At 41.8% G+C, this 21,639-nt stretch overlaps 1 protein-coding gene and 1 long non-coding RNA gene across 6 annotated transcripts in view; one reads left to right on the top strand and one right to left on the bottom strand.

The window, feature by feature from the left end:
- The window catches only part of LOC110089640 (uncharacterized), a 61,365-nt gene extending 53,243 nt beyond the window's left edge, over positions 1-8,122 (bottom strand). For 2 of the 5 annotated variants that reach the window (XM_078386120.1, XM_078386124.1), the window contains exons 1-5: positions 5,987-8,070; positions 5,315-5,429; positions 4,368-4,450; positions 3,573-3,631; positions 2,165-2,315 (exon numbers count right to left, since the gene is read on the bottom strand). In XM_078386120.1, the coding sequence (XP_078242246.1) occupies positions 2,165-2,315; positions 3,573-3,631; positions 4,368-4,450; positions 5,315-5,429; positions 5,987-7,952 (2,374 nt within the window). In that variant the 5' untranslated portion in view covers positions 7,953-8,070. Of the gene's footprint in view, positions 1-2,164; positions 2,316-3,572; positions 3,632-4,367; positions 4,451-5,314; positions 5,430-5,986 lie in introns of all 5 variants that reach the window. The other 3 variants (XM_078386121.1, XM_078386123.1, XM_078386122.1) reach the window with 3 other exon arrangements.
- A 7,834-nt stretch (positions 8,123-15,956) lies between these two features.
- Positions 15,957-21,037, top strand: LOC144586950 (uncharacterized). The gene is made up of 4 exons (XR_013542049.1): positions 15,957-16,050; positions 17,740-17,934; positions 19,498-19,920; positions 20,790-21,037. It is a non-coding gene; the product is annotated as an uncharacterized LOC144586950 (long non-coding RNA).
- The last annotated feature ends 602 nt before the right edge of the window (positions 21,038-21,639 follow it).

Raw genomic sequence — 21,639 nt, forward strand, 5'->3', positions numbered from 1 at the left:
AATGGAAATTACAAAATATCTGTCTGAATTTAGATTTTTCTATATAATGTATATATTTTTGTATGATAATTGGAATTACTCTTAGAAGGGATTATTTAGAATTATTATGGGGAAAAAATACCAATTTGTAATGTATGTTCAAATCCACCCCCTCAAAATGTATCCTTATCCCAGTTATCCCTTACCGCACCCTACCTCTAATAAAGAGAAAAAATATCAGAATAAATTAATAAATATCTTCCACATGGATTAAATGCTTCTGTTTCACTTTATGTTAATTAAAAAGATAACAGTGGCTCAAATCCTGCTTCACAACTTATGCCCATGTGAGGCCAATAATGTAATCAGCAAGGCAATTTGGGGGGAACTTCCTACTTCTCCCACAACTCTCATGTAATCCCTTTACCATCAGAAAGCCATGGGAGCTGTGGGACAGCAGGAGGAAGCCTAATTACCAAAACTCATGCTGCTTGGATAATTTTATGGTGGTTTTCAATTATTAGACACTTCCTCCTCTCATCTCATGGCTCTCACAATTTACCAAAAATGAAAGGGATTATGCGGGAGCTGCAGAAGCCTTAGGACCTCTTTAATTTCTTTCAAAAAGGAAACCTCCTTTGCTGATGACATCATCAGCTTTATATGGGCACAGTTGTTTGAAGAGGAGTTTAGCTATGGGAAGGAGAGCATTCACAGCATGATTTTGCTATATAGTGGCTGTCCTACTGTCTTCTGAGAAATGGATGACCAACTTTTGGGCACAGTTCTGAAGAATTCGAAAAGCAAATCAAAACAATTTCCTGCAGAGATAAATTTTACCTTAGCAAATGTATGTTCTTAACCACTTATTTGTTTACGACAACATCGATAGTAAGGGGAAGGAGTAATCTGTTGTGCAAAGGAACTATTAGACACCATCTAAGGGCTAAAAGACCACCCTTACCAGTAGGAAAAGGGAAATGGCTACCTCAGACAGTGGATGCTAGTAGGGTGGGAAGAGCAGAAATTCCAGTCCTTTCAAGGCAACACCACACAGGCTATAATGTTTATATTTGATGGTCTGAGCCAGTTGGCTGTTTCACCTCTTCATTTTCTCCCAATAAGAAACAGACAGCATCACTGCTGTCGACATGCAAATGATTCCAAGCTACATACTTTAGCTGGCATCCCACCTGTGCACACGGTGGACTTCTAACACTGGCACCACTGCCGCTGACTTGGGAGCAGCAAGCCGGCACTAGATGGAGCAATAAGCACATATGTGCAGGGCACAGTAATCCTGGTTGTTGCTATGGCTCATCCTGTTCAAACAATATATCCTTATAGAGGCTCATAAGACTGAACCATAAATGAATCTGAAATCATGAGCAAGCTTGCTTTGTTATCTTTAGACATCATTCCATTATGCCTGACAAAACATTTCCTGGCAGCTCGCTATTCTACACCTGTCAAAGCACTTTGTTCATTCAGCGTGTGCAATTCCCCCAGTGTTAGTACTGCACTCACTAAAAGAGAACCAAACTACTTATTAATGGGCTCGCCAGATCAATCTGAAGCCTCGTTGTTGTTAAAAAAAAAACAACATCACAAGACACACAAGACTAGAAGAAGAGAGAGCAATCATGACAGTAAAAAAAAAGGATGTGAAAGAGTTCCCACAAGTTGGAGCTTTAAAAACTACAAAACATATATTTTTAAAAAACCAAAGCATTCTTAATTTATCAGACAATAACAAAATAAAAATTAAAAAGACAAACATGTTGTGGCTCCTTAAGGACTAACTGCTATATTTTAATGTGAGCTTCTGTGAATCAAGGCTACTTTCTCAAACATAAGTCTGACTTCCTCTTATGTCTGGACTCAATCCATGGAAGCTCACATTAAAATATAGCAGTTAGTCTTTAAGGTGCCCCCAAAATTTTGCCTCTTCTGTTTTTTTTATTATTGCTTGATATGCTTGCACAGGCTACCTCTTCTAAAACTACACCTCTTGTTAATTTGTTTCAATTTGCTAATTGGGGCCAGGAGAGAAAATACTTTGCTGCAAATTATCTGAAATGGAATTTAATCTGCATTGTAATATATTGATCTAGAGTTTCCCAGACCCTTCAATAACCATTGTGTCCTTCACCCATTTATTATTTCTCCGTTTTTATATACTTACAGAAAGTCTCATCTCCTGCTAGCTGATAAAAACGGCGACAGACTTGGGAAACACGAGAAATATCTTTATGAGTCAGCAGAGAGAAGATACAAAGCCACAATTCATTAGGAAGAAGCAGCCAAGGCAAGAGGTTATGATCCTCATGCCTGCTCTTTAAAAGAAGAAGAAAAAGACAACTCTTATTACACCAAAAAATGGCAACACAAGGAAATAAAACTAAAGTTACTCAGTCGATTAAAATAGCAGATGGTGAAGCAGAACAGCAACCAAATCAAGCTCATCTGATTCAATGTTCAGAAATAATTTTGTCTCATTAGCAGCTGGGGGGAAACAATCCTTAATGGGACATAAAAACCATTAGCTTCCTTCCTATAAAAACACGATTGTTTCAAGAAATTCTGACACCTGGACTGACATTTAATGTTTGAAATATCATCCATGAAAGAAGAATCTCTTCTTTGGTCTTCCTCAAAATGGTGATGCATCATGGATCATGAATTTCATTATACTTGATATGACAGGTAAGGTGACAGCTTCTCCCTAATTTCTGTATGTCTGTTTGTACAGGCAACAGATGACTGGACAACAGAATTGACAAGTCAAGTCACCCCCAATTTATGGCAAACCTATGAATGAGCAATCTCCAGAATGTCCTCTCCGCAACAGCATTGAACAAGCTCTTTTTCACCTGTTTCCAGCCCAACTGTTGCTTCCACACAATACAGTTCAGAGAACAGAATACTAGAACATCACCACAAGGTTGGGTGTACGCAACACAGAACAAATGAGCACACAGAACAAACTAGCTCCTCAACACACAGTCTGCACCTTCTGTTCAACAAAGCAAATAGATCAAAGGTACAAATGTGCATGAAGAAATCTGTTGACTTCACTGATATGGCTGGGGTAGGCCTTGGCAGCTGGAGAAATTGGTATACATGCACACTGGAGCTTCTATATTTGAAACAGACAGCTGGATGAGTGTCAAGAGTGTTTGAAGAAGTGTTCATAAAATTAAAGGAGGGAAAAGAGAAGGAAACATACAATATATACAGATTTAAGACATCATCATAATCAATTAACAGGAACTCTACTAGTCTCAGAAACCATTTTAAAAATTCCTTTAATGGCTAAAATACTTTTGTTTAGCATAGGAAGTTGCAACTAGAATTTGAATCAATGGAACTTCTGGAGGAGCTGACTCACAAAATCCATAAATTCAATGAGCCTATTTTACTGTGACTTACTATGCTAAGCAACAGGATTTCAGTCAATAAGACACTAGTAATTGGTTTGGGTACCAAGGCTCCACTTGTGAAAGTTTTCTAAGGACTTTGTAAGGACATTTCAGTCTTTACAAATGTTTCTAATGATATTATTACAATAGTAAGAAGACAAATAAGCTTACTGTATTTATTTCATCGTAAGCTTGAATGGCAGGTTCCTGCTGCTGTCTGGATTCAGTCCCTGAGATAGAAATAAAGAGTTTGCATAGGATTATCAAACTGGCCTCTGTCTACAAATCTTAAAAATAATTAAAAATATGGCCAACATACACCATTACAACTAGCAGATCAGTTTACATGCCAAAGAGATACAAACCATATTCAAGGACTAGCAGCACAGGAGGACCAAACTTAATCTTGCATAGGAAATTGGTAAAGTGGACGAAACACACACACACACACATACACACAAAATCCAAACCAAGGCAACCCCAGTCACCAACATTTCCCCCCACTGCTGCTCAAAGGCACCTCGCAGTCTCTGTGAGCATCCCAGAATCCAAGAACAATTCCTCCAAGGATATGGGGAAATGGCAAAAATGACCTGGGTCAATATATTGCCAAGCGCTCAATTCGGAAGGCCCAGGCCCTAGTCTCCATTCAGCCATCAACTCACTAGATAAGCCACTCACTACTTCTCAACCTGACCCACTTCACAGGGTTGTTGTGAGAATAACACAGAAGAGGGCAGAGCTGTACACATTCTCCTGAGCTCTTTGGGCGGGGGGGGGGGTGGAACTGAATATAAATGTTAAAAAATGGCAGTCAGATACATACACATACTCATGCACAGATGGCTATTTTTCACAGTCAACCCCACTTATGGTTTTCTCTCTGCTTTTATTGAGTCAGTACATGGACAAGAAAGTAAGAGCACACCCTCTGGCATCAAGAATGCTGGCCCAGATTACACATACCTGAAGACGGACAGCTTAGAGAATTATGCCCACCCTTTCTTCTCGATTTGCTGCCCAGCACAGGAGTTTGAACATACTGTGATCTACCGCAGGAACAAAGAGAAACAAAACTAAATGAACAAAGCTACATAAGAGCTAATATAGATGAATACACAATCACGGTGCTAAAGGAGTGGTTTCAAATCCTTTCTCATATTTTGAATTACTGTGTAGCTTTAGACCAGTGCAGATACACAAGTCTTGAATCAGCCTTAAAACTGAACTGGGTGGTGGCAAGCTTCTCCTTCCCTCCTTTAACATGCCTAGTTTCAACATATCAGTTCATCCACAGTTTCCCATGGCGGCCTAAACCAGAAATCACTGCTCATCTCGAAGAACATGCGTTGTCAGCATGTACTCATTCTTGGGCCAATTATTAACTCAAGTTCAATTCACCCAAGATTATGCTACATGAACCCTGCTGTTGTACTCCATAATGCATCCTTCTACAGCAGCGCCAGCAATTATTGGTCCTTAAATGAGATGCCTCCCCCATATGCCCCATGGCTTCCCCAACACAATAATTAAGGTATTTTAAACAGCTGATCTATAAGATGAGAATAATAGTGTTGCTCATCCCAATATTTTTGGAAAAGGTAACTGGAAAGCCTGCAAATTGAACACATGCTTTCTGTTTTTGTTGACAATGTTTTTATTGTTTTCATGAAACAAAGGTGAAACAAAAAATTAATCATTGCCATTTTGTTTGTAACAATGAAAACAAAACAAAAAAGGTAGACCAGTTTTAAGGGCTGGTCTACCATATGGACTTTGTCAAATCTGCATCTTCATGTCAGTAAAAACTTGTTTCATTCATGCAGTCTGCATGCAAACAGCAGCTTCAGAATATATTCAATAAAAGACAAAATGTTGTTGGGTTATATAGGCTGAAGCACATGCAAGCTAACCTTGGCTTCATTTCGTCATGTGTGTAAGATGACCACGCAATGCTTGCTCTCTCCCAGTGCCTTTTAGGACCAGCCATGTCTGTACCAGTTTTCTTGGCTTCAAATGCTTTCTTGTCTACAAAAGATGGCACACAGACTGTAGACCCAGTTACAGTTAATTGTATGCCTAGCATCTATATGAATCTTCCAGTTAATTCCCATCATTAGACAGCCTCAGATAATTTCCTCCTCTAATTTAACCCGCAGTGCCACCATGACCCATCTTTGAGGCTGAGTCACATGGTAATATCATGGTTTGTGCAACTGCATTGATGCAGCAAGAAAGCAATCCTTGTCTAAGTCTTCTAGCCCAAAACCAAAACTTCAGCCTTTGTGATGCTATGTGCTATGATTCACAAAGCACAAGTAAATCATATTGCTCTTTGTTAGTGGATCTACAGACCAGCTGAGCACCGCTCAGAGACAGAGAGAACTCTCTAGCTTGTTTTTGTAATTTAAAAAAAGAGAGAAAGAAATGCCTTATTTTAAAAAAAGAAAACTATACCACAAAATATTGATGATCTTCATTAGTAGTCTATGATTCTGACAATGTCATCTATTCTACATTTGCTCCAACACATTATTCATTTTGAAATGCTATTTGTATGCATCAAAATATCAATTCAGTTTTACCTTTAAAAACGCATGGCTTCCTCGGCTGCCCATTAGTAAACAATGCAGGATTAGGCAATCGTTTGGGACTGCTTTTTCCAAACAGAGTCATAGCCTCTTGTTCCTCAGCGCATCTGTGCTGTTCTAAAACCTCAGCCCTTGTATCCTTATCACAGCTTATTTCTTGAGTGCCAGAATCATTGCTCCTAAGTTCCTTAGCTTGTTGCTCATACAACAAGCTATTGCTCTTGCAGTAACCAAATGCAGACAGATTCTTTTCTTTAGAAACGCCCCAGTGTTCTTGACAAGAGGGCAGATGGTCACCACCTTCAGGCTGAAGCTTTTTCAGTTTATTAAGATAATTCACATAGAAGTAATATTTGGCCAAAACACTATCAGACTGGGACTGGTCACTCCAAAACAACTGTTTGTGGCCATCAATTTTCACACTTGTATTGAAGAACCCCTCGATATTGCTTTGAGAACCTACTATTGATTTGATGACCTTCTCAGATATATTTTCTTTCATGTCATTTTCCACATATATGGGAGTCATATTTGAATTAAGTGCTATAGTTTCATCACTAAATGGCGACGTATCCAAGTCACTAGCACTGTCCATGTTTCTACTTTCACAGGGACAATTCAAACGGTTTGAAGCAATTTGATCTGTACTATTTTCTGAACGATTTGGTGACAAATTCCTACAGAAACTGTTGATTTGCACCGTGGGATCTTTCACCATAAATCTTAATTCAACTTTCTTTTGGTCTTTGTTGAAGTCATCTCTATCATATGTACCAGTCGTCTGATCCTTTCCAATATATTTACTCCCTTCAAAACGTTTATCTATTCCTAGTGCATCCACTCTAAATTCATTTCTCTGATCTACAGCTTCCTTTAAAGGCTGAAAATCTAACATCTCATCCCTTGAGATACCTTTTTTCTCCTCAGACTTGAAAGTGAAAGGGCTATTTCTATTTCCAGCCTCTTCACCAATGCTTTTTGTAATACTGTTGATCGCACTGGAGCCTTCTAGGTTTTGAATCCATATGAAACTCTTGCATTTGTATTCTTTGATCTCCAAGAGATTCTCCATTCCTGGAGTCCATCTTTCACTGCTATCAGACTTTCTTGTGCAAGGAAGCCTACTTTCTAGCACTGACTGACTGAAGAGTTTCAGATTTTCTGGCTTGAAAAAACTTGCACTGCCACAAGACCTTTTGCCGTTCTGGTTCCTTGTAGTGGCTAGTTTCGGACTACTTTTCTTCACACGTAGCAATTCCTCACTGGAGCTATTATTAGCAGGGGTCCAAAAATAAATATCCTTTTTCTGCAAGTCCAGTGTAGGTATGCATGAATCATCTTCCTGACACTCAATGGGGAGATTATGAAAACTGGATTTTCTTGTATTGCTATACATGCAACCATCTGCCTCCAATTCTCCCTCAATGTTACTAGAAATTCTAGTATCTTCTCCTTCCCTCTCAGGCTTGAGTATCTGAGGATAATCTGAACTTTTTTGAGGAAGAGATGATGCATTATGATTCAATAAAGCACAGGGGTTGTGTCTCTCACCATGCTCCAATCTATTTTCAATAGCTATGAAAGAGCTTAAAATGGTTGAACCTAAATCATTAGAGCTTTTATCTACCGCATCTTTGCCTCTGCTCTTTTGAAACACCTCTTTCTCAGTTTCACAGTCCAAGGTTGATTTTCCAGTTTCCTGTATGCTGTCTCCAATGGGAGCCTGATCAAGGAACAACTCGGCCCAGCTTGCAACGTCTTTGAGTTTCCATATCTCTGGGATGTCAACTCCCTTGTGTAGATTATTGTGTACACAGGTACAACTCAAACATTTTCTACACGTTGGTTCATCTGTAATACTTGCTTCTTGTTCCATTCCTGAATGTTTTACTTCACAGAGTTTCTGAACTGGATATTCCTCTCCATTTACTGCTGAGCTACTCAAAGTTGATTCTAACATTAGCTATAGAATGTAATGGACCACATCTGGACTTGACTGAATCTGAGTTGTTAGCATCATCAGTGCAACTAGACATACTCCTTCCATATTTTTTGAGTATGTGGTGTATCCATTGCTGTATCAGTCTTAGCAAAGTCTGAGTCTAATATTGCTGGGGACAGTTATTCCATCTGTAGGAACAAAACATAGACATAAATTAGAACTACCCCAATGCTGGATAATCACTATTATTTGCTGGTAATTTCCCATGATTATAGTCAACTGAAATAAACGACAGGATTGCCTACATAACTAATATATCTCAATGCTTTTGATTCTATTGCATCCTCTAATGGCATTTGATGGCATCAGCCATAGCATCCTCCTGAGCTGTTTGGCAAACAAGGAATTCAGAGCACATCTTGCAGTGATTTTGATCCTATTTGGCCGAACAGCTAGACCAGGTGGTGCAGGGATACTACTTTTCAGCCCCATGGCCTTTAGCTTAAAAGGTTCTTTAGGACTCAGTGGTGTCTTTTAACATCTAACATGAAGTGGCAGGAGAAGGTCACCTGGATTTTGGGGACTGGGTCTCACTGCTATGCTGATGATATCCAACTCTGTCTCTGTTTCTTATCTGGTGTCAAAGAGACTGTGGAAGTCCTGACTTGTGTTTGGGTGCAGTGGGGGTGGTGGTTTGGATGCAAGTAGACAAACTGACAAGACAGAAGTGCAACTGGTTGTCAGAAAAGACAATCAAGGAAGTCACAAATAGCACTCCCTTTGAAGGACCTGGATCTCATCTTGGAGGGCACTCTTGGACCCAGCATTACTCCCAGAAGGCCAGATGACTGCTCTAAGCAGGAGTGCCTTTGTCCAGTTTCAGCTGGTGCACCAGCAGTATATCTTCCTAAAGATGGGCCCAAGCGATGCATGCCTTAATTACCTCGCAGTTAGACTACAGTACTATTAAGCATGCTGTTTTTAAAAGTGTTTGGAAACTGCAGGCAGTATAAAATGCAGCAACCAAGAATGGTGCTTTACAGACCATATATCATCAGTCTTGAACCAACCACGATGGCTCCCAGTCTATTTCTAAGCTCAGTTAAGGGTGCTGGTTTTATCTACAAAGCCCAGGGTAACTTGTGACTCATGTACTATTGAGACCATTATCTTGTCCTAGAATTTAAAATTTTCAATCAAGGATGTGTTGTGTATCCCATGATCAGTGGTGGGATTCAAATAAATTAACAACAGGTTCTATGTCCTAATGATAAATAAATAAATAAATAAATAAATAAGTAAATATGTAAATATTTAAATATGTAAATATGTAAATAAATATGTAAATAAATATGTAAATAAGTAAGTAAATGCCCAGGACAGTGGGATCTGATGAGGATTTCTTCCACAGTGGTCTCCCTACTGCCTATTATCACAACTACTTCTCACATAATTAAGACATCTGGATAAGTGCATCTGTTTGGGCATACTGCTGCTGTTACCCTCACCATGGGCATGTGCCAAAAACACACACACAAACACACACCTCACAGTGGGTGCTTATGACCAAGTTTGACAGAGAACTGACACATCTCTCCTTCCCTTTACCTCCTATTTTGCCCTATAGCTCACCAGTAAAACTTGCTTCCCTCCCCTTTCCTGCTCCTGAAATGACTGATAGCCCTGTTTGTTGTTACCTGGAGGCAGCCTTTGCGCACCTGTAGTGGAGTTCTTCTCCCCCCCCCCCGCTTCCTTCTGGCTTGGAAGGTATGTTCCCTTTTCAGTCTGTTGCCACTCCACCTCACCCCCACCACCTCAATCGGTCCTTCAGTTACTGACTCCTCTGAGGTCTCCTCCTTCTCCATCTTTCCCCTCCACCCCGCACCCACCGCTTCTCCTCGTCAGTCGCTTTGGGGGTGTTGGTGTTGCTGGCGGCGCTGGTAGTGATGATGGCTTCCCTCAGAGCCCTGGCAGCTGCTTCCTCTTCTCATTTTCCACTTTTCCTTCATGCCACAGTTTCACCAAAAACATAAGACTCCCCCCCCTCCACTGTCTTCCCCAAATTTCCACCTTCCATTTTCATCTCCTCTGTCCTCCTCTGCTGCCCCTTTTCTCCTTCAGCCCCACACAAGTCCTCAGGAAAGAGTCCTAAAATACAAGCCTTAGTTTTCAAGGAGAGTGCTGTGTAACCCCATGCAGTGCAGGTTTAATCTCTATTCCCTGCTCTGGGGAAACAAGGAAGGTAGTTGTGTGGGAAGAAGGGAAGGAAGAAGAAGGAGAACCTCACTTGCCTTGAAAGGCCCATTAGGGTCATCTTGAATGGCACGTAACACACATGTAAAGCGAAGATGAACTTGAGAATAACTCTCAAATTCTCTGACCCCTTCTGAAAAAAAAAGTTCTTACCACAGAGCAACAGTAATAGTAATAATGAAGCTTTTTCTGTAGCACAAGCAAGAGAGGGCTGCCACCCTGGGATGTGAACTGGTCTCTGAACAATGCCACAATCATTTAATCCCTCCCCATTCCAGGTTCTGTGGAAAAGTCCTACTTCGGGCACATCATGAGAAGGCAGGCATAGATTGAAAAAGACCATAATACTGGGAAAGGTAGAAGGCAGCAGGGAAAGAGGAAGGCCAAATGCAAGATAGACCTACTCCCTAAGGAAACCACAAGCTTGAGTTTGCAATAGATGGGCAGGGCTGTTGAGGCCAGGCCATGTTGGAGATTGCTCATTCCTAGGGGCACCCTAAGTAGGGGGGAATTTGACGATACATAACAATAACAGCAACCTCAGGTTTTGTATGTATTTAACTGCCAGTTCCAAAAAGTTGAAAGGTTATTCCCTTAATTGGTTGTTGTTGGTTTTTCAGGCTCTTTGGCCGTGTTCTGAAGGTTGTTCTTCCTAACATTTCTTCCAGTCTCTGTGGTGAGACGTTAGGAAGAACAACCTTCAGAACACGGCCAACGAGCCCAAAAAACCCACAACAACCATCAGACCCCAGCCGTGAAAGCTTTGCAAATAAATGCCCTTAATGGGGGGACTACAACTCCCAGAATCCTGCACCAACCACAAAGACAGGGTTACGATCTCCCTCAAAACAGTGGCCAGAGAAACCCATCGGCCAGTTATTTATTTATGAAATGTATGCTTTTTTTGCAGCTTGTGGGTTCTGCTCTTTTCGTCTTGTTTTCAAATGAGTCACTTTTTCTTACAAAATAATTGTAAAAACATGTTGACTCAATACTAGGCTGCCACGCAAGCATCTCCCGCCCACTCCCCAATTCACCAACATTTAATCCCTCCCCATTCCAGGTTCTGTAGAAAAGTTGGAGGCAACAGGAAAAGAGGAAAACCAAATGTGAGATGGATTGACACCATCAAAGAACCCACAAGGTTGAGTTTGCACCAGCTGTGCAGGGCTGTTGAGGACAGCACAAAGGGGCAACGTTGCAAAAACAGAAGCTTAAAACAGCATGCTGACATGTGGCTCTTCAAAGAGGACTGTCCCAATTAACAAAAATTCAATCATCTTTGCAGACACCCTTGGCCTGATCGGATCGTATAGCAGATACCCTGGACTGCCAAAAAATATGAGTAATTGGGTTCTAGATCCAATTAAGCCTAAATTATCTCCAGAGGCAAAAAAAAAAAAAAAACCTGAGGCTGTACTACTTTGGGCACATCATGAGAAGGCAGACATAGATTGAAAAAGACCATAATACTTGGTAATGTGGAAGGCAGCAGGAAAAGAGGAAGGCTAAATGCAAGATGGACCTACTTCCTAATGAAACCACAAGCTTGAGTTTGCAATAGATGGGCAGGGCTGTTGAGGCCAAGCCATGTTGGAGATTGCTCATTCCTAGGGGCACCCTAAGTAGGGGGGAATTTGACGACACATAACAATAACAGCAACAACAGGCTTTTTATGCATCTAACTGCCAGTTCCAGAAAGTTGAAAGGTTATTCCCTTAATTGTTGTGGGTTTTTTTCGGGCTCTTTGGCCGTGTTCTGAAAATTGTTCTTCCTGAAAAACCCACAACAACCATCAGATCCCAGCCGTGAAAGCCTTTGCAAATAGATGCCCTTAGCCACTTTTAAATTTTTTACAATCATAATAAAATATAATACCTGATAGAGCCTGGTTCCCCATTAGTTTTTCCATAGATCCTAAATACTAGATTTCCGCATACCAATGGAAAAAGTGGCATGTTCCCTCCCTGAAAATCTAAATAACTAATTAATCACCAACAGGCTTCTGACCTTTTTTCTCCAAAGTTCAGGTATTTATTTCTTTCAAAAAATAGAAGTATCAGTTTTTTTAAAACCCTGGAGCCTTGGGTTGTTTGTTTGTTTGTTTTTATTTTTAACCCATCTTTCTCCCTGCAGAGTGTCTCCAGTGGTTCACAAACCCTGACACAATGATAAATATTTTTTTTTTACATCCCACTATAAGGCAGCATAAAGATGCAATAATACATAAATGCTAAAAGGTTCTAAAGGGAATCCTGTTGAAATAATTTTGAAAATATATTTTACATGATAAAAATTTTTAAAAGCAATCCCATTTCATTTCCCTCCCTCCATTTCTCCACAGCAGTTTACATGTTAAAAAAGCCTACCACAAAAGTCTTTGCCTGCCAGAGTCAAGACTGCATGGCAAACAGCTAAGGCAGGGAAATATTTAATAAAAAGCCAGCTTTATGCTCAAACATAGTTTGCCTTTTATGTATTATACTTACTTACTTGAATAATCTCAAAAATGAAAGCTTGAAACTTAAACCTATCTCAACACAGTCCTCTTGAAGATGCTGGTCACAAATCCTTGATTAGTATGCTTTAGTCCCTCCTCCTCCTCCTCCTCCTCCTCCTCCTCCTCCTCCTCCTCCTCCTCCTCGCAGTCCCTCCAGCCCCCAGCCTGAATGTCTGGATTCCCCTTTGATATGTTGATCTGCTTTCTTCAACCCTAGCCTGATGGTAAATCTTACCAGTGTTAAAAAACTGATAGCTGTCTTCCTGTTTTTGAGTAAGCCTGCCATTTGTCTCCTCAAATTGTCAGAGCAACAGCCTTAGTTGTCTTTAACTTGAAAAAAAACACATAGCCCCCCTCCCTCCCCCGCTCGTTGCTGGTCACCTGGCTCCTCCGGCTTCATTCATCTCAGGCCAGTAACCGGATCTCCGAACTAAAATAAAAAATAACAACCACCTCTATGGAACCGGTGCGAACCGGGTCAATCCCACCTCTGCCCATGATCCTGAGGATCTAGGTGGACTAGTACGTAAGAAAGGCTTTCTCTGTAGCAGCATCTTCACTGCAGTGAGAAGTTAGGCTAGCTCCACTTGTACTGAGCTTCTGTGAAGCAGCCAAATATATATTTGTACAAATTTTGATTTTTAAAAATGGCTTTAAAAATTGTTTTCAATCTGTTTTTAAATAATGTTTCATCTATATTATTGCACATTGTATTGAGAATCCCAATAGACAGAAAAGTAACTAATGAATACTATGGAAAAAATATTCTGCCCTATATTTCAAAACCAACGTTCCCATCTTAGCCTCAACAAAAATTGACTGAAATCCTACTAGTGTTTGTGTAAGAACTGCATAATTTGCTGTATCTAACTAACAAGGTGCCAAGATGCAGCTTGGTTGTGCATTCAGGCACATGGCCAAGACGCAACCCAGCACTTTGTCATCAGCCATGGCAAGCCTTCTATGAATACCAGTAAGATTCTGACCATAGTCTTCAGAGAAACCACCTCTATATTTTCCTGCAAAAGAGAAAGACTGTGATTAAATATAGAAGGCTGCATCCAGTCTGAGGCCTCCCCACAAAGGAGGGAAACTTGCAACATGACCTGCTTTAAATTAGTCCAAAGGAGTATGCTGTCTATATATACTGATACTATATATACCTATACTAGCATTATCTTGATGCAAATCTGAGTTGGTTACGAATGGATGTGATATATAGTACTTCAAGCTTAGACATGCATTATGTTAATTTGATTAACACGTATAGTGTGCTTTTAATTAAATCCTTTAAAACTAAATGCTGGGGAGGTCATGATTGCCACCACAATGCATTGGAAGGAGAAGTTTAAGCTTCCCTGGATCATCCTGCTCCATGTGGCAATTGGCATTAAGGGCGAAAACCCTCCCATCTGCACTTCTTCTACAATTGTGTCAGAAGTAACCCAATGACGCTTCCAGAATGGATAAGATAAGCGAGCAGGGTTGCTGTCATTGCCCAGGGAATACCCAAATGTGTTTACAATTCCCACATTCTTCAGGGAGGTTCCTCCCATGTTCCCCTAATGGAAGTGGTCTTTTTAAATAATATTTGTCATGTGGACACTCTTTATAGGGATTATGATTTAGGGGGGAAAGGGTTTAAGTGAAGCAACTTTGACCATTAGGAAAAAAACAAAAAAGGCAGACCACAGTGTGATGAAGTAGCAGTCTTAGCTATGGGAAAATGTATTTATTTATTTCACATTTCTCCCAGCAGAGGGACCCCAGGTGGCTGGCAAAGTGAAAGAACAGTTCGATTTTCTATTTAACTATTAAGCCACAAGGGCACTTCTGTTCAATCTACTTTCTCTCAGCTTGACCTTCCTGCTGATCTACATTTCTGTATGAAAGGGTAAGAGTGGGTAAGGGTAACAGGTTTAAGAAAAACCCTGAACCACAAGAGTCTTAGGTCAAAGAAGATAATTACATGGCAACAAAAATACATATTCAATATCATCACAGTCTCAAATTGCCACCTAGAGGATTAACATGGTTGTCCTATTTAATAGCATACAAGAGACAAGCTATTAATTCAATTCACTTTCAACACTGCTGATTTGGGAAGGACATCCCATCAGGGCAATAAATGCTAAGGCCAGAAGGGAAACGTTAAGGTGTAGAAAGAGAAGCAATACAGTTTGGCTTAGGAGAGACAGGTTAGAAATAACACAATACAATAAAAAATTTTCATTGCCCAGAAAAGGTCCAGTGACTTTTCTGAAAATGGTTAGATAATCCATTTTATCTAACCCAATTTATGGGGGTTTTGTCCCCTCTGTTTATGAACCTGCTCCGTTTTAACCACCTAATATTATAGCATTTAATATTTTATAGTCTTTTTTTACTAATTATTTTATCTTTTGTTATTATGTTTACCAATTGTGTGAGTGTTATTGGGGTTGTTTGTATTGTGTTATTACACTTTGATTGCTACCCAAAGTAATTGCTCTGCCACTAGTTAGGTGAGATAAAAATATGAATAAATAAACTCATACATACTAATTAATAACTGAAAGTAATTATACTGTTGATTGTTAAAAACATATGAAGAAAACACATCTTGCAGCTGCACCTTTCCCCTCCGAAATCTATGAGCAGAAAGCAGAGGGAGCTCGGGATCAAAAGGGATCTCCAGGCTCCTTCCTAGTATTGCTTGATTTGTTCCTGGGTGAAAAAACAAAGATGAAGCCTTAACTTTCCACTATCATCATCATAGGCATCCTTCAGTCTCGAGAGACCATGGTAACGTGCTCTGTATTGAGGAGTGTCCTCTCCAGAGCATGAAGCCTGGTAAAGTAATATGGAGGATAGGCTGTTACCCAAGCAGCAGATTCCCTCCCCTCTCCAGTTGCTGAAATGGCCCAATGGAGGAGTTGGCAGAACGACAGGAACTGCCTTCGGGACTCCAGCTCTGGATTTTGCCTCTAGGTCACTTGACATTTCTGTAAATTGTGCAAAATGGTTCTGGCGTCCTTCCCTTTTGAGAAGTGAAGCATCCCTGTTCATGTGGATGCATGGAACTTTCCACTATGGCTGTAGGAAAAATGGGTTGAGAAGTCAGAAGGCAGAGATAGTGGGAGATGCGCTGGTAAGCATCCTTTTTGTCTTATAGGGTTTGTCTGAAAAGAATCTACGGTCAGCGATTTTCTGCTCCGATTGGTAATCTGTCAAGCCGCTCGGGATCTGCCAACCCCAAGGGAACGTGACGTCACTCCAACGCCCAGTCACAGGCGGCTCTTGGAAACCCACCTGATCGACCGAGAGAATCCGAATCCCAAAGGGACGGCGCTTCCGCCACAAGGACACCGGGCGCAGCCAAGGTGAATTGGCGGGCGGGCGGGCGACCCCGCTGGCCTTGCCTTAGGCGGAACTAAGGGGTACTTGCGCGCCGGCCGGAGCTCCAGCTCGGACAGGCACCCAGAAGCAGCGGCGCTTGGCTGGCTCCCTGGGGGTGGCGGGGGAGGACTTCCCCGCGTTTGCAAAGGAAGAGGTCCGTTCCCTGTGGGATAGGTTCAACAGCAGGTCTGCGCGTCCCCGTCGGTCCAGCGGGAAGAAGTGCCTCCGGCCTTCGCCTCAGCCCAGGCTTGCTCTTCTCCTGCCGCTCCAGACCCAGGGAATGCGTATCATCACACCGTCCTCATGGAAACCGACGGGGTGGAGTCAGCTCAGGGAAGGGGCGGAGAGGCGCCGCCGGGAGCGCCTGAGGGTGCGTCCCGTTCAGCCCCAGCTGCGCGCCTGAGTAGTTGCGGGTATGGGGAGGGGGGAGACCCTGTGGTAAAGCCTTGGTCGAGTGTGCTTTGAATTGTTGTTGTTGTTTAGTCCTTAAGTCGTGTCCGACTCTTCGTGACCCCATGGACCAGAGCACGCCAGGCCGTCCTGTCTTCTACTGCCTCCCGGAGTTGGGTCAAATTCATGTTGGTAGCTTTGATGACACTGTCCAACCATCTCGTCCTCTGTCGTCCCCTTCTCCTCTTGCCTTCACACTTTCCTAACATCAAGGTCTTTTCCAAGGAGTCTTCTCTTCTCATGAGATGGCCAAAGTATTGGAGCCTCAGCTTCACGATCTGTCCTTCCAGTGAGCACTCAGGGTTGATTTCCTTTAGAATGGATATGTTTGTTCTCCTTGTAGTCCAGGGGACTCTCAAGAGCCTCCTCCAGCACCACAATTCAAAAGCATCAATTCACAATTCAGTTCTTTGAATAAGGCACCCCAAAATAGCCCACCATCAGGCGTCTTCTCCTCTGTCCCTCCCCCCCAACTGAAAGCTTCACAAAATTCATCCCAACATATTCTTCCTCATGAACGCCGCGTGCGAAATAATAAAACTTCTCTTTGGCATTTATTTCAGCTCTGCCGGGAGGCAGCGCCATGACATGGAGGAAAAGAAAAGGGGCTGCATTCTATGCCCAACCTTTAAGGCAGGGGCACTGCTTTTTAAAAAGAGACCGTTTTTAAGGCTAAATCAAAAATCTTTCCTTTCTTCCCTTTGCTGCCAGCCATTACTCAAGGCCAAGATACTAAATCACCCCATTTTCCCACACCTCTCTCTGGCTGCTTAGCTGATGGAGAAAGTATGCGTGCCGGTATAGGGAGGGGAAACCCAGCTAGAAGTCTTCAGCACAGTTCCTTCTTTTTGTTGCTACCTGTCTGCCTTTTCCCCTCTTTTTGCCTTGTTTTTCTTTTTTTGTTTTCCTGAGGCACTAACAATCCGGATGCTAAACTTGGGGAAGAGCAGGAACGAGACAGGGGAGCAGGGAGTGGAGGTTTTCCCATCTGGAAGAGCCCTCAGTTTAAATGTAAAGGTAAATGTTCCCCTTGACAATCTGTCTAGTCATGACCAACTCTAGAGCGCGGTGCTCATCCCCGTTTCCAAGCCATAGATAGAGGCAGCGTTTCTGTGGTCACATGGCCAGTGCGACTAGACACTGAACACCGTTACCTTCCCGCTGTGGTGGTACCTATTTATCTGCTCGCATTTTTTGCATTTTGCATGCTTTCGAATTGCTAGGTTGGCGGGAGCTGGGACAAAGCGACAGGAGCTCACTCCATCGCATGGATTCGATCTTACGACTGCAGGTCTCCTGACCTTGCAGCACAGAGGCTTCTGCGGTTTAACCCGCAGCGCCACCACGTCAGTTTAAAACAGATTCATATATCCAGTGCTGCCATTGCTCAATGTGAAGGAAAACAAGGGCACTGCACAGTGAGTTGACATTTGCTTTCTCCTTTGGGGATCTTTGTACCTTGAAATTTATTATTCTTGTGTGGCACCACACCATTTCTGATTTAGGTAAAGGTTCCCCTTGACAAATGTCCAGTTCTGTCCAGCTCTAGGGGGCAGTGCTCATCCAAGCCATAGAACCAGCATTCGTCCGTAGACAATCTTCCGTGGTCACGTGGCCAGTGCAACTAGACACAGAATGCTGTGACCTTCCCACCATGGTGGTACTTATTTATCTACTCGCATTTGAATGCTTTCGAACTGCTAGGCTAGCAGGAGCTGGGACAAGCAACGGATTGACAGAGACCCAAATTAATGATCTCCAAAAGTGATTTTCATTCGTAGCCTCAACACTTTTATTGCCAGTAGTGAAGTTATATATTTCTTCTCTCGTCATTGTTTTTGTTTTCTTAATGTTCAACTGTAATCCTGCTTTTGTCCTTTCTTCTTTAATCTTCATCAATTGTCATCCCAAATCATTGCTGTTTTCTGTAAATAAGCAGTACCAAATCTTGCATAACCACAGAGCAGGTTGTACTTTCTTAGAGAGAGGATAATTAGGCTACTAACACATGGAATCTGAACAACATCTTTTGCACAAGTGGTCCCAGCTTTTTATAGAGATATACCTCCCTGGACTGATGTAATGTGTGAAATATGTTGTCAAAAACAGACACAGTAACACTTTGCATGTACAGCGGTGCCTCGCTTGACGATGTTAATTCGTTCCAGCGAAATCATTGTAGAGCGAAAACATCATCAAGCGAAATAAAAAATCCCATTGAAATGCATTGAAAACCGTTCAATGTGTTCTAGTGGGCTGAATACCTGCTCATCCAGCGAAGATCCTCCATATGGTGGCCATTTTCGGTGCCTGTAAATCGAGGAATCCATCCTAGAAAACAGCGGGGGCCCATTTTGAGCAGCCGGTGGCCATTTTGAAAACCTGATGATCAGGTGTTTTGATCGTCGTAATGCGAAGAATCGGTTCCCGAAGGAGGAAACTGATTGTCTCAAAGCAAAAAAAAAAAAACCCATTAAAACATTGTTTTGCGATCGCAAAAACATCATAGTGAAGCGGATTCATCATTATACGGGGTAATCGTTAAGCGGAGCATGATCGTATACTGCAGTTAGTGTAATAAAGTAAACGGAAGCTAAACATACACTAAATTCAGTTGCTAGTAACATCTACAGTAATCAGCTGTTGAACGGCAACCCAGCCCTTATGTAAAGTTCATTGATTCAATCAATGTACTCTTATTTGGGCCTAGTAATTGGAACTTGTCCCATATTTTGCAGTTGACCAGCTCATATATTAAGTAATATCAGGTGAACATGTGGTAGAAATCACTTCTGGCTGTAAAATAGAAAATGACAGCCTGTATATAGCAAAATCTAGTATATAGCCTGTATATACCACAAAATGGTTAGACCCCAGAATCTCATGTCTGATTGATTAAGATCACCTTGTGTTGGGTGAGCTGCTCTCCTCTATTCTTTTTCTTGCCATTTCTCTTTCTGCTTTTTTTCCCTTTGACCTAGAAGAGTATCCTGATATTTTGGACATGAACACCAAGAAGCCCCAGTGGTCAGGAATTCTGGGAGCCAAAGTCTAAAACATTTGGACAGCCGCAGATTGAGAACCATCAGCACAGATACAGTAACTGCAGAACTCACAAGCTGCTTCTTTTCCAGGAGGGATCAAAAGGAGTGGGTGCTAGTTTGCCTTGTAGAGTTGTCCAAATCCACAGTTGAAGATGGCGATGCTCTACTTCTTCAGCATGGCAGAATTTCTTTGACAGGTTAAAGCAGTGGTTCTTAACCTTTTTGAAAGAATCGCCCCCTTGAGCCATTGAGGAAGTTACCATCGCCCCTCTCTCCCAAGATAATTGCGGCAGCGGCAAAGCGTCCACTGCTAGCACCAGCTGCTATGGATCCACCTGCCAGATGCAGTTGCCTTCTCAGGTTTGGCTCGCTCCATTGCCCCCATATTGCCTCTTCTGTTCCTTCGTTCCTGCACCGCCCCTTTTCATTCCATCGCCCCCCTGAAAAATGAAATTGCCTCCTGGGGGGCAATATCGTCCAGGTTAAGAACCACTGGGTTAAAGAACATTATTTATAAAATGTGCTGCAAACAAGCAACATGTACACAAATGTGGTGTAAGAAGACTTGTGACTACCTACTTCTCTGCTAAGACTAGATTTCTTGTTTAATTCAGTGGAGAGACATTGAATGGTTGTTCAAGTCCTATCATGAATCACTACCACACAGGTTTGAACTGAGGTGACCTGAAGTGTGAGCAACCTATTGACAAAAGTGGCGGCGGGGAGGGGGGAGTTCTGCATCAGGGTGGTTTTTTTTGTGACAGGGAGAAGTTTGTCACTGATGATGATACGTCTTTAGTCATGTTTAAATAGCTATATGACATTTCCAGAGAACAAAATTTACTGAAGAGGAATGAGAAGAGATTCAGAAACACTCCATTATAAACACACATCCACAGCCATTTTTTCTTCATACTTCTCTGTAGTCATTCAAACATGATTGGGAATGTGACAGAATGTGGTCACTAGCAAAATTCCTTGCTAACTGTACTGAATTCCCAGTTAATGAAAAGTACTATCCTGAAGCTAGCTATCCAGTCCTCTTAGACATGGAACATACCGAAGAAATTGTGTTAAACAAATTATTATTATTATTATTATTAAATTACATGCATTTGTGAAATTAGTTTCTTCCAATCCTAAAGGAATAATGTGAATTTACATGACAACATAACAATTATTTATTTTATTTATTTAAAATATTTTTATCCCACATTTCTCCTTAAAAGGACCGAAAGACAACCAGATCAAGTGGAGGAGAGTTGGAAGAGCAATGGTTTTGGGAAAAGAATACTGAACAATACAATACTTCTCCAGAACCCAAGTTCATTCAGAGGGTGTCACAACTTTGTGCTGCATTATGTGTTTTATATGCAATTATGTAGTTATGTGTGTATTGACTGAGAGCTGGACGAGGAATGTATGCCAGGAATGACAGTTGAGAAGAGTAAAAGAATGTTTATGGATAGAAGTGCAAGCTGATTGCTCTGTGTGATTCTGTTTTATATACAAGTGTATGCTCATGTGAGAAAGAGCCAGCCAGTGTTAGAGCTGTGGCCGGGATTCCCCTTTCCACCACCATTTCCGGTTCTGCCACTTCCAGTTACGCCACCACTGTGGCCCACCACCCGTTGGGTGTTCCTCCCCCAATTAGGGCACTTGGGCCCAAAAAAAAAATATATACAGCCCTGTCGTACTCCTTTCCCAATTTTGAACCAATCAATGTTTCCATATCCAGTTCTAACTGTTGCTTCCTGTCCCACATACAGTATAGAGATAGATAAGGTGGTCAGGCATTCCTATTTCTTTAAGAACTTGTCATAGTTTGATGTGGTCCACATACTTTGTGTAGTCAATGTAGCAGAAGTAGATGTTTTTCTGGCACTCTCTGGCTTTCTCCATAATCCAGTGCATGTTAGCAATTTGGTCTCTAGTTCCTCTGCCCCTTCGAAATCCAGCTTGTACTTCTGGGAGTTCTTGGTCCACATACTGCTGAAGCCTACCTTGTATGATTTTGAGCATAACCTTGGTAGTGTGTGATGAGCCTCGTGGCGCAGTGGTTAAACCGCTGTATTGCAG

The sequence above is a fragment of the Pogona vitticeps genome, chromosome 2 (genome assembly GCF_051106095.1).
Source record: "Pogona vitticeps strain Pit_001003342236 chromosome 2, PviZW2.1, whole genome shotgun sequence".
NCBI lineage: Eukaryota > Metazoa > Chordata > Lepidosauria > Squamata > Agamidae > Pogona > Pogona vitticeps.